The sequence below is a fragment of the Pholcus phalangioides genome, unplaced genomic scaffold, assembly GCF_987345545.1.
Source record: "Pholcus phalangioides strain wild (caught in Gottingen) unplaced genomic scaffold, Ppha-v1.0 ptg000009l_1, whole genome shotgun sequence".
Classification (NCBI taxonomy): Eukaryota; Metazoa; Arthropoda; class Arachnida; order Araneae; family Pholcidae; genus Pholcus; species Pholcus phalangioides.
Window position 1 is genome coordinate 50,155,922 of NW_028301602.1, and position 16,330 is coordinate 50,172,251.

Here is a 16,330-nt window from a genome sequence, read left to right on the forward strand (position 1 = left end):
AATTTATATACATGTATAGATTATTTACAGAAATGTTTAGAACAATTAATTATTGTTAATTTACGCTAGGGTTATTATATTCAAATCACTCTTGTTAATTAATTTACTGAACATTTTGATCACACCGAACCGGCTGCGTTAAAGACTTGAAGCAATCGACACAGCTTCGTAGTCAGCATACGGCAGCGATACGGGCAACACACGGAAAGGTGTGGTCTGAAGAGGAACGAGCCGAGCCACTGCCAACTGACGCCCGAGCTACGGTCCTGGCACGGTGCGGATATGTGTGTTCAGACCTTTCTGCGTTTGAAATTCCAAACAATTGCAAACATTAACTGACTCGTATAAACACCTGCTTGATTTCCAGGAATCTTGATTTCTGAAGGAAGTACATGTGAAAGAATACTAAAATAATCTGATGTCACGGGGCCCCTAAAATCTCCAGGAACCCTGGTTAAAAACCTCTTCTCTAAATAATCAATAAACAATTAATAGTTATAGCACATTATTTGAATATAGAGTTTGTGTATTTCGGTGCATAATTTCGGGCAAATTTATTGAAAAGAGTGATTTCAACAAAATTGCGAATTTTAACAATAGTCAAAATATTTCTAAAATTTTATTTCAATTTTTTTATTCGATATGAAATTGTAAGAAAATATCGTGAAAATTACGCCATTAGAAAAATTTCTTCTAATTAAATGGAATCCCTTTCCAAAACAAGTTATTCAGTTATTATTGCTCTATTACATTATCAGTGAAAAAAGAAGAGGGAAGAAAGAAGGGCGAATAAGAAAGCGGGGAAAAATAACTGCGCAGTTATACCTGATGGCCCATACACACGCTCAGTTATACCTGCGCAGGCAAAACTGTACAGTTAAGGGCCCTACACACGCTCAGTTATACCTGCGTAGTTATGCCTGTACAGGCCAACTGTGCAGGTATAACTGAGCGTGTGTATGGGCCATCAGGTATAACTGCGATTTGTCAAGCCGAAACTATAGTGAATTTTTTAACGTGGGAAAAAAGAATGATTGGAATCGTCTCGGGTTCTGAAACCAGAATCCTGATGCCAATCCCATCTTTGTGGGGGTTGGGGGGGGAAATGGCTCGAATAATGACAATATTCATTAGTAAGACCAGCCCCCGGGGATGCAGGACCCCCAGATGGTTTATCCTCAGATGGTGTGGAGATCTGTGACAGTAGGCTTTACCGATCAATTTACAGTTACAATACATCTGGAATGTACAGCGCACATTCAAAGAAAGAAAAAAAAAACACTTCAGCTCTGATGAAACAAGTCCGAATTTTTCTGTGTGCAATATTAGTTTTTTTTTTTTTTTTTTTTGCCCAAGGCCCATATTTACAAAGGCTTCCTTGATAAAATCGTTTCGAAAACTGAGGTTTTCCTCTCGTCCCCCCATCACCCCCTTCTGTCCATTCATAGCCTGGATAGTCCTACTTTGGGAAACACCGATTTCGACACTCCACCAGAGTTTAGTTCAGAGTTCAGTTTAGTTTTCACGACTCGAGGTTTATAATGACGAGTGATCTTTGAAACGGGCAGCGCGAATGTTTGGAAGAATTCATTGAAATGTATAGGAATGAGAAATGCTTGTGGCAGGTGAAAACTAAAGATTACCATAACAAAATTAAGAAAGATGATAGTTATGAGAGATTGGTGTGGAAAATGAGAGAAATAGATCCTCTAGCGAACAGAGACAGTGTTGTTAAAAAAATAAATAGTTTGCGAAGCAATTTCCGAAAGCAATTGAAAAAAAAAAAGCTTTGAGTAGGTATCTTGATCCATTCTGAGAAAATTATGCCAATCTTTTGGTGCAAATCTCAATTCCTGTAATAATTGAACGTGCGAATATTGTTGCCTTTTTTTTAACCAATCTTTTACCCGTTTTTTTTCTTTTTTTCTTGAGTTAATAACTTTCAGTACCATAACCAATCCAACTACACCTAAAGCATCATCTGTGGAAATCATACTAGAAAATTTCGAACTTTATAGACTATGAAAAAATCCGAACTGATCAAAAGACCGCTAGACAGAGATCGAAGAATGAAAATATCCCCACAGATTGCCTAGAACCGGTTCCAGAAGCTTCGCCTGCACAGGTATAACTGAATGGTGTGGATGCATCGAACCGTTCAGTTATGCCTGCACAGTTGGCCTGTACAGGCATAACTGCGCAGGTATAACTGAGCGTGTGTAGGGCCCTTTAGAGGGCCTGGGTTCGAGTCCCGGCGGAGACGTGATGACTTTTCTTTCCGAGTTCACCTCATCATAATATCCGGAAAATAACTATTTCCTTGATATCTCGAGCTGAGAGAAAGCCCCATATCTCTCTCTCTAAAAATCTTTGATTTTTTTTTCTAAATTAAAGGAAAATTGAAAGTTTGGATAGAAATTTTGTAAAAGTTCGTGTAAAAGACGGTTCAAAGTGGTTCGTTATGTAAAGACTCCCCAGTATCATACATGTGTTAGAAATTTTTTATATTTAACCCGTTTTGCGGAATTGACGAGATGTATCTCGTGAATCTCACTCTTCCCCTTATTTCAGCATTGACAGGCTATTTATATAGCTAGAGGGTTTCTCTCCCGTTATTCCGCAAATAAAATGCAACCGAAAAATTCCCGGGTATCTGAACTCATTTCCCGGATCCCTGAAAAAGAATACGGTTTAACTAGATTACAATTCTCGAGAATATTCATCAAGAATATTCGAGAATATTATCTGGTAGTACTACTATTATAAATAATTTGAGAATATTCTTATAAGTTCTTGATGAGAATGTTCTCCCGTTATTTATAATATAGTCCTTGAGAATATTCTCTGGAAGGACTGCTTTCATAAATTACTGGGGAATATTCTTGTAGAAAATAACAAGAATTATTCTGAAGTTATTAATAATAGTCCTTCCATAATTCTGAGTTTGTCGGTCCGTTAACAGAACACCCTGTATACCAATAAATATTATTTTTCATTTTTGTTTTTGATGTTATCTGCATTTTCATCTTAAACTTTTGAGATGACCATTGCTATCCCTACCTCTCAAAAGGTCCTTAAGTTTTGTTTCAGCTTCTTTTACCTTGTCGTCGGTTTCGCCGAGCTCATCTCTCGCCCTGAGCCGCAGCTCGTCGTCGATTGAACTGTAAATCAGCGGTTTATAAGCGCGGCCTCTTCCAGTATCGAGCCTCTTCATCATTTCTTGACAACTGAAAAGAAAGAAACAAACACACGTGCATCCGATCAATGATTTCAGAATTCAGTCAACAAGTTAATTCTATAAATGTTATTCGTTTATCTGTTCAATGTTTCTGACATAATATTACGCCGGAAGTTCTATGGAAGAAATACAAACACCATTCTTTCACTGCCACCGTTACGACGAATCTGAGAGAGATACATGCCCGACATATTGAAAAACTCTAATATGCCAACCCCCCTTCCCGTATAGAGTACAGTTTCAGAAAATCTGTGGTAGTCTCCACGAATGATTGATCACTATCGCATAGGGCAGTGGAGCGCAAACTGTGGGTAGCGACCTCTCTGGGGGTTTGCGTCAATGAACTAGGGCGGTCGCAAGAGATTCTCCAAAACAAAAACTTCCAAATAAGAAATTTATTTTTATTTAAACATATGTCAAAACTAAAGAATGTATGAACGTATGAAGATGCCAGGAGTACCTTTACAAAGAAATTCAATCAGCAGTACGATGTCGAGGGTCGTCGAAAGCAAACACCGAGGAAATATCCATGGACGTCATCAAAATCAGTGATTCGTGCAGATGAACAGACACTTCCCATGATCAGCCTGGATGAACAGCGACCTGTAAGCTGCTATGGATGGGGATATCCGGGGGTAATTAGAGCACAGTGTCCGACCTGTAATCCTGAAACCACAGCGGCAACCGCTCAGTTTGGTCCGTTGGAACTGAATCTATGCTCTTCTGTAACAAAACCCGTAGAATTGTTAAAAATTCACGTAAATGGCAAAGTGGGAACTGCCTGTGCCGACAGCGGTGCTACGCATTGTATCGCAAGTGATACTCTGCATCAGATTTTGAAAGAGCAAAACGCCAAATTCCGTCAAGAAACGATCGAGATGCGTCTTGCAAACGGACAGCAATCAACGGTGAATGTGTTGACCACAACGGTATTGGTCAACATCCAATGGAAGCGACTAAGAACGAAATTTATAGTTCTGCCTGGAATCGTCGGTAACAGAACTCTTTTGGGAATCGACTTTCTAGAGAAAGCTGGTATCGTGTTGGATCTCAAGCGAAGGGAATTGTTCTTCGGGGAAATACTCGTAAACGATTCCACTTCGTAAACGAATCTAGGATAAAAACTGTTCAACATGTGGTAGACCATGTCGACTTGAAGTACTGCCAACTAAGACAAAATGAAGGACAACATCTATCAGAAAAACAAAAAATATTGTTGAACAGTCTGTTAGAAAAGTACGAGACGATTTTTAGTCCAAGGGGAGAGGCGACACCGTTTATAGAGCATCACATAGAGACTGGAGCGCATTCTTCTGTCGCAGTGCCTCCGTATCGGATGTGATCCTAACCGAAAGGACGTGCTGAAGATCGAGCTTGATAAACTCCTAGCTGAAGGGACCATTGAAGAATGTGAGTCCCCTTACGCTTCTCCAGTTGTTCTAGTGCCGAAGCAGAATGGTACTTACAGATTGTGCATTGATTATAGAAAACTGAATACGATAACGAAGACAGACACCTATGTGCTACCGCGCATAGATGATCTTTTACATGAGGCGAAGTACACCCCGTACATGACCACCATTGATCTAAAATCAGGTTATCATCAGATTAATGTTACTCCGAGTGATCGAGACAAAACGGCCTTTACTTGTCCTTTTGGAACATATCGGTTTCTGAGAATGCCGTTTAGGCTGAAAAATGCACCTGCCACCTTTCAGAGAATGATCTACCAGTTCCAACATGTTCTTTCATGTTTCGACATGTTATTCCTTCGTATTTGGACGATATTATTATTTTATCGGAGACTTTTGAAGAACATTTAGAAAACCTCAAAGACGTTTTTGAAAGATTGTTGTTGTTCAAGTTGTGTGCAAATAGGGAGAAGTGTAACTTTGTGTTTTCTATTTTATTTAATGGTACAGTTAATTACAATAATTCGGTTACAGACATACGCAAATACATGATGATAACGGACACACGATCACAAAGATGCTATCGTAACAACAACGCGGTGCGAACTCACTAAATGTTCAATAGCCGTAATACGATACAATGATATGTGCGCCATCTGTCTGACAATAATATAACCACATACATAACATCTCCCTTTCTTAGCATTGCAAATTTCGCCTTCAAAATCCAAGTCGGTCCGGAGGTTTTCTTTTTCGAGTGGACCTACGAAGCACAGGGTGGGCAGGTAGCGATGGCTCGACACCCGATGACACAACATCACCAGTCTCATCTCCAGCCGTCTCGTCCTCAGCCGTGTGTTGCCGATCCTCCGCTCCAGGTCGGTTGTCAACATCAGTGTGAGAACCTGAAAAACAAAACTGATCATTATTACTACGAGACTGTTCTCCCGCAGTGGCAAGAGGAGGCACATCTCGGATATTCTCTTGTTCATCACTCTCGTCCTTCACAGCTTCTCCGCATTTCCGGATTTTGTCGACATGGCGTCTCCAGATTTCAGGTCCCATTTGCACGCTGTATGACAGGGACCATCTCTGTTCAGTACAGTTCCAAACCTCCATTTCTCAACACCACGATAGTTCCTAACAGCAACTTTTTTCTCCCGCTGAAAATTCACGATGAAATGCTTGAGTGTGTGATTCTTGTTTCCTCTGCACACTCCCTCTCACATCAGGATGCATCAAGTCCAATCTGGTAAGAATCTCTCTTTTCAAAAACAACATACTCAGCTTTTCGCCAGTTAATGAGTGCGGTGTTATTCTATACATCAGTAAGAATTGTTGCAATCTCTTACGTAGATCCGATTCCGTAAGAAAGGTAGATTTTATCGAATACTTGAATGACTGAACCATTCTGTCAGCCTGACCATTCGTCGCAGGATGGTATGGAGCCGATACTACATGTTTGATACCATTTGACTTGAGAAATTCCTGAAACTCCATGCTCGTGAAATTTGTTCCATTATCGGAAACCAAAGTTTGAGGCAAACCAAACTGAGCAAACAATTTTCGAAGTTGTGATATAGTGGTACTCGTACTGTCAGTTATGTTTCGTGTTATAATGATTTCAGTCCACTTGGAATATGCATCACAAACTACAAGAAGCATTTTTCCAAAATATGGACCTGCATAATCGATATGTATTCGTTACTAAGGACCATTTGGCCATTCCCAGCGATGTCGCAAAACTTTTGGTGGTTCTTTTCTTGTTTTCTGACAAGATTCACAATTTGATACAAAAACCTCGATATCTTTGTCTATACCAGGCCAAAAGCAATGACTTCGTGCTAAAGCCTTCATTTTGATTATACCAGGATGACCTAAATGTAATTCTTCAAGAACTTTCTGCCTAAATTTTTGTGGAATGATGACCCTATTTCCACGTAAAATACATCCATGTTGCAACGAAAATTCAATCTCTTTTCCCTTCCAAGGTGCGGGTAGTTCAGTCCCTTTTAGCAAGCAATGATACAGTTCAGAAAGAGATTTGTCATGTTGGGTAGTCCTGGAAATTTCTTGAGCAGTCAGAGGTACAGTTTCAATCTGCATTACATTAAAACAGTCAACTTCATTATAACTGTCCTCTTGAGACTCTACAGGTATTCGCGAAAAGGCATCAGCGTTCCCATGATCCTTGGTGTTTCGATACTGAATCGTATAATTAAATGCTTGTAAAAACATAGCGTAATGCAACATTCGTGTAGCCGAGAGTACAGATAAACTTTTGTGTGGAGAGAATATTGACACTAAGGGCTGACGGTCCGTTACTAGAAAGAAATGTCTCCCAAACAAATAATGGTAGAATTTTTTTACACCCCACACTATACTCAACCCTTCTCTGTCAATCTGAGAATATTTATTTCAGTCCTTGAAAGTGCACGTGATGCAAACTTTATGGGTCTTTCCGAACCATCCGGCATGTAATGACTGAGTACGGCGCCAATGCCAACCGAGGAAGCATCGGTCTGTAACACGAGAGGCAATTTAGGGTCATAATGAGCTAAAATTCGATCAGAAGCTATCTCTCGTTTCAAGTGCACATATGCATTTTGACATTTTTGATTCCATATATACTCACTATCCTTACGTAGCAAATTATTCAAAGGTGCAATCATTGTCGACAAATTTGGACAAAATTTCTTATAATACTGAACTAATCCCAGGAAACTTCTCAGTTCGGACACATTCTTAGGTACTGGTGCATTTAATACGGCATTCACTTTTTCTGAGGTTTTCCATAGACCCTTCTTATCGATTTTATATCCGCAATAATAAATTGATTCCCTGAAAAACTCACTTTTCTTTTTGTTCACCTTCAAACCATATTGTTTCAGGCGCTCGAACACAGCATTCAATCTTTCAAAGTGTTCAGCATCAGAGGCTCTGATGCTGAATTTTGATATCGTCCAAATACACATGAACGCCGGGGATTCCAGCCAGAACTTGTTCGATACTCCTCTGCCAAATAGCAGGTGCTGACGCTATCCCGTAATTCATCCTCTTGTATCGGAATAACCCTCTGTGTGTATTGATAGTCAGTAGGTGTCTATCTTTTGGTTGCACTGTCATCTGTAGGTAAGCTTCGGCGAGATCAATCTTGGAAAATGCTTTTCCTCCCGCAAGCTCCGCAAAGATATCATGTATTTTCGGCAACGGATGTTGATCAACCTTTAGAACCGGATTCAGGGTAGCTTTGTAATCGCCACATATGCGAATGTTTCCATCACGTTTCACCACTGGAACGATGGGGGTCGCCCACTCACTATGGTTCACAGGTTCAAGTACGTCTTCAGAGACTAGAGACTGATCTGTCCAGCTCTTTCTCGACACGTTCTTTCAGTGAGAAAGGGATTGGTCTCGCTTTCATGAATTTCGGCTTGGTTCCTGCTTTCAATTCGATGTGACACTGTAATTTCTCCAACCGACCAAGGGGTGAAAATTTCAGAATATTTTTGAAGCAAGGTCTCAAGCTTTGAAGATCTCGAACCTTCTTGAGTGAGATGTTTCATCTCAGGCCAGTTGATTTTCAGGGTTTGTAGCCATTCCCTTCCGAAAATTGCATTTACTGGTTGATTCACCAAGTACAGGTTCTGAGTAGTAGTTTGCTTTTCATAACGTACTTGCACGGTAGCTTGACCCACTGGATGCACCAACGATTGATCAAAGTTCTTTAGAACCAGGCTCGTTTTCAGAATTTTTACACTTAGACATATTTTCTTGAATTCCTGCACATTCGTGCATGATACTGTGGCACCGGTATACAACTCCATGGAAAGTTTCTTTCCCTCAAGGTATACATCAAGCATCAACTTCTTGTTTCTATTAGCCTGTAGATTATTGACAGGAAACACGTCAGATTCCGGGTTCAGCTGATTCACATTAGTTTTCGATCTACACACTTTCTGTAGGTGTCCTTTCTTTTTACAAAATCTACATATGCTGTCCTTGAATTTACACTGATGAGCCATGTGAAAAGTGCTTAAACAACGATAACAAGCACGATTTTGTCCCGCTGATTTCACTTTATGTTTCGATTCAGAGTTCGCGTTGCTCTGGTATCGTTTTCCCATAGGTGCCATTCGAGACACTTCGCTGATTTTCTTCACGCCGAGCTGCGACAGTTGATTATGCATTTCTTGGACATCCTTCGACGCAGTTTCTAAACGGAGAGCTGTAGATTTCGCAGTATCGTAAGTAAAATTCTCGACAGTCAGAAGTTTCTTTCGGAACTCAAACCCATAACGAACCTTTCGCGTAACATCACAGATAGACTCGGTCCAAAGTTACAATTCCACGAAAGTTTCTGTAATTCGATCGTGTTATCCGCTATTGACTCACCTTGAAGTTGATTCCTCTTGTAAAACTTGTAGCGTTCCGTCATCTCGTTCGGAGTCGGATTCAGATGTCCTCGTAACAGGGTGACGATCTCGTGGTAGGACTTTGTAGACGGGAGATCCGGAGTGGCCAGGTTCTTTAGGATCCTGTAGGTGCGTGGCCCGATGACACTCAGCAAAGCCGATGCTTTCTTCTCTTCGGGTACATCGTGAACGGCGAAATATGATTCCAGTCGCTCCTCGTAGCTATTCCAATCTTCAACGGATTCATCGAACTGTTCAAAATGAAACTGGAACGGTGCGGTGCCAACTGGTTGAGGTCGCGTATTCATCTCATAAACAGATACGGTTCCGGTTTTTTTTTTTAATCCTCGATCGCCAGTGTTTTCTATTTTGTTTAATGGTACAGTTAATTATAATAATTCGGTTACAGACATACGCAAATACATGATGATAACGGACACACGATTACAAAGATGCTATCGTAACAACTTCGCAGTGCGAACTCACTAAATGTTCAATAGCCGTAATACGATACAATGACATGTGCGCCATCTGTCTGACAATAATATAACCACATACATAACACTTTGTTTGTCCGAAAGTTAAATATTTAGGACATTGGATCACTCACTCTGGATTAGAAGTGGATCATGAAAAGACAATTGCTATACAACTCATTCCCCCAGGGAATGTAAAACAAGTACAATCTTTCTTACAAACGTGTTCTTGGTACCGAAGGTTTATACCTGGTTTCTCACAAATAGCAAGCCACTGAGTAACTTGACGAAGAAAAACGTCCCTTGGTCCTGGGGCTCGAATGAAATGAGTGCTTTTCGAGAGTTGAAAAGTCGATTAATTAGTCCTCCTATTCTAAAGCAGTATGATTCGGCTAAACCATACATTTTGCGAACGGATGCAAGTAATTAAGCCTTAGGTGCTGCACTCTTGCAAGGAGAGCAAGCTGATGAACATCCGATCGAATATTCCAGCCGTCTTCCCACTTCAGCGGAACAAAAATACTCCACCACTGAGAGGGAAACTCTTGCGGTAGTTTGGGCCCTGAACAAGTTCAGAGGTTACATAGAAGGCTCGGAGGTGATAGTAGCCTCTGACCATCAACCCCTCAGATGGTTAATGAGTATCAAATCACCGTCAGGGCGGTTAGCAAGATGGGCGTTGCAGATTCAGTCCTTTAATTTAAAGATCGAGTATATACAGGGGAAGAGCAATGTGGTAGCTGATATGCTCTCACGACCTACGGTTAAGTCGGAGCAAGCTGTGTCCATATCCGCAATTTCTTTCGTCTTGACGTCACGAAGTCCTAAAGATATGAGGCAAGAGCAGTTGAAAGACATTGAACATAAGAAAATTATTCAATGTTTTGAGGATGTTAATCATGGGGTCGATTACAAGAATTGGATTGAGCGTGGTTACATCATGAACCAGGGAATACTTTATAGGTATGCACCGGAAACCAACGTCGAGGAAGCACAGCTCGTGATACCTTCACATGAGAGGGAGGAAATTATGAGACAACATCACGATGTTCCAACCGCTTGCCATTATGCAATCGAAGGAACTTTTGATCGCATTTCTAAGAGATATAATTGGACTGGTATGCGTTCCTACATCACGGCGTAAGTGAAACATTGCCCAGAATGCTGTCGGTATCGGGCTTCAAATCAAAAACCCTCAGGTCTTTTGCAGACGCCGATACAGAATCAAAGGTTTGAAACGTTAGCAATCGATCTTTTTGGTCCGCTGCCAGAAACTGAATCTGGAAAGAAATGGATTTTCATCGTTGAAGATTACAGCACACGTTGGGTTGAATTGTTCATGTTACCCAACGCTACTGCTAGAGAATGTGCGACAACCCTTATCGAGGAAGTTTTCTTGCGTTACGGTCTGCCGCGACGAATCATAAGCGATAATGGAACCCAGTTTGTGAGCGCTGTCATGCAACAAGCATGTTTTCTTCTTGACATCAAGCAGGTACTTACTCCGTATTATCACCCTCAAGCGAATCCAATTGAGAGGAAGAACAGGGATTTGAAACTCCGTTTGGCCATTCTTGTCGGCAATGATCATGTAACATGGGAAGAGAAGTTACCGGCGATCAGATTCGCCATGAATACTGCAAAATGTGACACAACGGGCCACACTCCTGCTTTTCTGCAGTTTCGTGAATTACGCACTCCGGATGATATTCAGCATGATATCAGATCAGTGCTACTGAGTGACAATTTCATCCCAGAAATAACGGCATATTTGAGAAGGTTCACCAGGTACATCGATGAGGTAAAGCATCAGGTTGAAAAAAAACGGGACAAGCGCAAAGCGTATGCTGACAAAGGTCGCAGGCAGAGGTCGCGATAAACACCAGGAGACCATGTTTGCGTCACTTTACATTCACTTAGCAATAAAGGGAAAAACTTGTCGGCAAAGTTCACACCACAACGAGACGGACCATACCTTGTGCTATCCCAGAAATCGCCTACGACGTACGCTATCGCTAATCCAACCAAGCCAACTAATCCAGCCAAGCTAATCCTATCGCTAATCCAGCCAAGACGTCCGCGAAATCAGAGGGGAGTATGTAACAGGCAAGTTGTTAACAAGGATGTACAGTAATACTTTCACTCACGAGACACGTGAGATTTAAGTTGTATCGAGAGACGAAGACATTCTCGAGGAGTTCGATTTTAACCTTCATGACGAAGGGTTGTGTGTTCCGCATGTTAATGCAGAATAAAAGAATGCTCCATTCTATTCCGTTCGCAGCTTCGTATATACCTCCCCAACCGTCACAACTGTTAATTATCTCAGCAAACAACTAATAAAAAATGTGGAATTCTGCACCCAATGGTTACAACAGAGTATATATACAGGGTGGTAACTATCGACCGCCCAATAATTACACACGTAATTCCTTGTTAAAAACTAATACGGAAAAGTGTTTTCCGTTTTTTGATATGACCCATAATTAATGAGTTATAACGCTTTAAAAACTGATGACGTCACTTAAAAATCCGGCCAAATTCACCAAATGTATAACTTGGCGTTTTTTTAAACTGCACAATGATATAAGTATAACCCTATGCAATCAAGAAAGTAAACCAGTTTCTTTTCCATCTTTTGTTGTTTTGCGTGCACACTTTTCAAATTTTTAAGTGGGTGTTAATTTTTACGATTTTATAAGGTTGCAGATGTTTTTGAGTTCATCCATAAGATTAAAAAAAACTACTGCCACACGAAAATTCTGAAATTTTGCTCAAATGTGTTACTCGCCATGTTTTCCAGTTCCACACACAATTCAGAAGTTCTGGAAGATTTACATGTTGCATCACAGCTTTTGATTGAAATTCTGCAACACAATTAACTGAGTAACACAACAAACATAAATGAAATCGATCACAGTTACAAATTGTCACGATTACAGTTTAACAACTACAGTTTAAAATTTTTACGGCATCTCATTTATGTTATGAATGTGCGTATAAAACAGTATGCTCTACTCAAAACCATATTTGGAACAACAGACAGTAAAGACATGGTGATAAAAAATTCTCAAATTTCGAAAATTGAGAACCAGAAGGGGGGTAATCATGATTTTTCGGAAAAAAATTAAGAAACGAAATACACATATAAGGGCAACGGGGCAGCAAAATCCTGTAGTCCGTCTCTGTTAAGAATGGTCCCAGGGCAATTGCCTCCTTTCCTGACATGACAAGCACAATTATTTTCAATTGGTCATTTGTTTTGGCGCAGTTTGACGTAATTGGTTCTTGCGCTACAAAAATCAAAGTCCAATCGAATAAATACGCCCCTGAATAAACCTTCATTTTAAAGGAACATGGTAGTCTCATACTGTCAGTATGAGAGTGTGTAACAGTATGATACTGGAGTTTGTGTACAAACTCAAGGTATATTCTCAGAGCTTCTAGCTGGTGCTTCCCATGCCTTTCACGTCCAGTCTCAGCTACGTCTCTGGATGATGACAAGTCCAATCGAATAAATACGCCCCTGAATAAACCTTCATTTTAAAAAAATGACCAAGTTCTGTGCGAATCATGTAAACTGGTATAAAAATTTCAAAGTAGTCCAAATCTTTCTAGTGAAAAGATAAAGTAAAAATTTAATAATATTTCATCGCGATAAAAATCAATTGCAGTCAAAAGGAAATGAAAAACCGTCATTGCAACATGCAGAAATCGGTATGAAAATGTGACTCGATGAATAATCAATAGAAAATATCCGAGAAACCACTAATTATTTTGAATATGCCAATTCATAAAATGACTAGTTTTATTGAAAGTTTCTGATCGAAGCATTGTTATTATTTTAGTGTTTTCACAAGTCACCTTCGTCAAGCAACCATTTTTGCAATCATCTTTGAAGTGCATTGCACGTGACTTTCGATGAGATTTTTAAAATAACTCAAAAAATATTGTCCTGTTTCATTGATCAATATGTAATCTGATTAAAACGACAGCGTATAAAAACGATCGCGTAGTAAACACAACGCACTGTATGCACTTTCCCTAAAAAAAGTTGACTTGATAGTGAAAGAAAAGAAATTACCACATTTTGGCAAAAAAGTGTTGATTTGGTTGAAAAAAAATTCAAGCAGATCTCATTTGGCTAACACTTCAAAAATCTGGTGATAAATTTGCCAATATAGTGGATGAAACTAATACGTAATTACACGTAACAACGAGGTTATACTATCACACTGCATAGAGAGTAAAAGCGCCAATCATGAAGATAGAAGGCGAACTTGGTTTCTAATGGGATTGAATATTTCAGTTCATTTTTAAAAAGTGGCAGCCCGCTGCTGGCGGAGAAATGCACTTTGGTTCGGTGTTTGGCATATAACTGACCGTTAGAAAAATGACACGTCCAAAATATTAAAAGCTTATAACTCACTTAATATTCGTCCGATCGAAAAACGGAAAACACTTTTCCGTATTAGTTTTTCACAAGGAATCACGTGTGTAATTATTGGGCGGTCGATTGTATATGTTCATTCTGATGAATTGCGTGATTAAATACACTGCTGGCCACCGTAAATGCAACACCCTGAAGGAAGCATGCAAATAATATGAAATTTACAACATGCATTAGCGGAGGTGAGATATGCAAATGATTCGAATTTCAGCGCAGACGTACATCACGCGCGCCTGTGGCGCCACTTCAAAGCGCTATTTAAGGCTTGGAGATTTCGACGATTTGAAGTACGGCAATTGTGTTTTTCTTGTGGTTTTTTCAAAAAAACGATCAATTATGCCTCGTAGAAAACAGCGATCATCTTTTGATCAAGTATCCGAGTTCGACAGAGGAAGGATAGTGGCCTACCGAGATTGTGGATTATCTTTCAGGGAAATCGGTAGTCGTGTTGAACGAAACCAAACAACTGTAATGCGGATATGTGATCGTTGGATGCAGGAGGGTACGACGGACCGACGTGTTCGATCGCATCCACCTCAGTGCACCACTTCACATGATGACAGGCGTATTGTGCGTATGGCAGTGACGGATCGCTCAGCCACATCACGAACCATAGCACAGCACATTCAGTCTGTACCGCATCATCCAGTGTCTGCGCGTACCATTCGACGCCGTTTACAGCAGAGTCGTCTGTCCGCAAGACGTCCATTGCTTCGTCTACCCTTGACGCAGAACCACAGACGTCTCCGCCGCCAATGGTGCGATGAAAGAAGGATGTGGACGGCACAATGGAATGAAATTGTCTTTACTGACGAGTCACGCTTCTGTCTGCAACACCACGATGGTCGGATTCGAGTCTGGAGACACCGTGGAGAGAGGATGCTGAACAGCTGCGTTATGCACCGCCACACTGGTCCTGCACCGGGTATTATGGTATGGGGCGGTATTGGATATCACTCTCGCACTCCTCTAGTACGCATTGCCGGTACTTTAAAAAGCCAGCGCTACATCTCCGAGGTGATGGAGCCAGTTGTCCTTCCTTACCTTCAGGGCTTGCCCACAGCCATATTTCAACAGTATAATGCGCGACCACACGTGGCACGCATTGTCCAAAGGTTCTTCGTCAATCGCCAGATTGAATTGCTTCCCTGGCCAGCTCGCTCTCCGGATCTTTCGCCGATAGAAAACATGTGGTCCATGGCTGCTCAACGATTGACCCAGATTACATCCCCAGCTGCCACACCAGATCAACTTTGGCAACGCGTGGAAGCTGCTTGGTCTGCTGTACCCCAAGAACACATCCACAGTCTCTTTGAATCAATGCCGAGGCGTGTGGCAGCGGTGATCTCCAACAATGGCGGCTACTCTGGCTACTGATTTTGGCAGGAACCACACTTCACAGAAGTCTATAAATTTAATCATTTGATGCTTGGTCAACATGTTATCTACAAAATAAATATTGTTGCGATATCTCTTGTCTTTCTTGGTGTTGCAATTTGGGTGGCCAGCAGTGTACAATATATATGATTACATGTTGATACAAGATTAAATTCGATAAATACGGGGAAGCTTTTAGTATATATGCAACACTATGCCTTCAATCAATGAAGAGAAAATTAGAACTATTTACACTTTTTTTACAAAACTAAACCAATTCACTGACCCATATCAGGCTAGTATGTTCATAGGTCTAAGAAATCTCAACACCTCTACCACAGGATAAGGCGAGATGTCTCTAATGTGCTGATATTCTGATGTTTCAGCCCTATCGAAATATCCTCTGCATAGTTTGACTAAATAGTCATGTATGGTTTCAATGTTCGAATCTTTAATTATGTCAAGATTTCTGATATAATATTGTGCCCGGTATATCGCCGAAGTATTGTTTGATGATAGAGCGTTTCGCTGTGGAAAAGCATGGTGCTGCATAGCACATAATTGGTCTAATGACTGACTTGTACATAATGGTTTTGTTTTTGAGGCTAAGTGCAGAGCGTGTGTAACAGACTCTGTTTAGAAGTCCTGCAGCTTTAGCGGCTCGAACTTTCGCCTCATGAATGTGAGCTTTGAAACTGAGCTTTTTATCCAAAATAACATCAAGATATTTTGTCTGAGACTTGGGTTGTAATATGGTCTGCCCCACTGTGATAGTGGTGTTCGGAGGGGGTTGCCTTCTTGCAAACCATATAAAGTTACATTTTCTCTGGTTTAAGACCACTGCATGTAGCTGACACCAGATCTCGACCCTTTGGACCATTTCTTGCAAGTTCCTCAGAGCTTGCTGAGGGTCCCTGGATGCCATAAGGATTTTCGAGTCGTCAGCATAAGAAGCTAAGGTT

General features: G+C 40.7%; 1 protein-coding gene across 2 annotated transcripts in view; it reads right to left on the reverse strand.

The window, feature by feature from the left end:
• Positions 1 to 16,330, reverse strand: part of LOC149083264 (alpha-tocopherol transfer protein-like) — a 232,971-nt gene that overhangs the window by 206,159 nt on the left and 10,482 nt on the right. For both annotated transcript variants that reach the window (XM_089236476.1, XM_089236475.1), the window contains exon 2: positions 3,061 to 3,227. In XM_089236476.1, coding sequence (XP_089092602.1) covers positions 3,061 to 3,217 — 157 coding nt within the window. In that variant the 5' untranslated portion in view covers positions 3,218 to 3,227. The remainder of the gene's footprint in view (positions 1 to 3,060; positions 3,228 to 16,330) is intronic.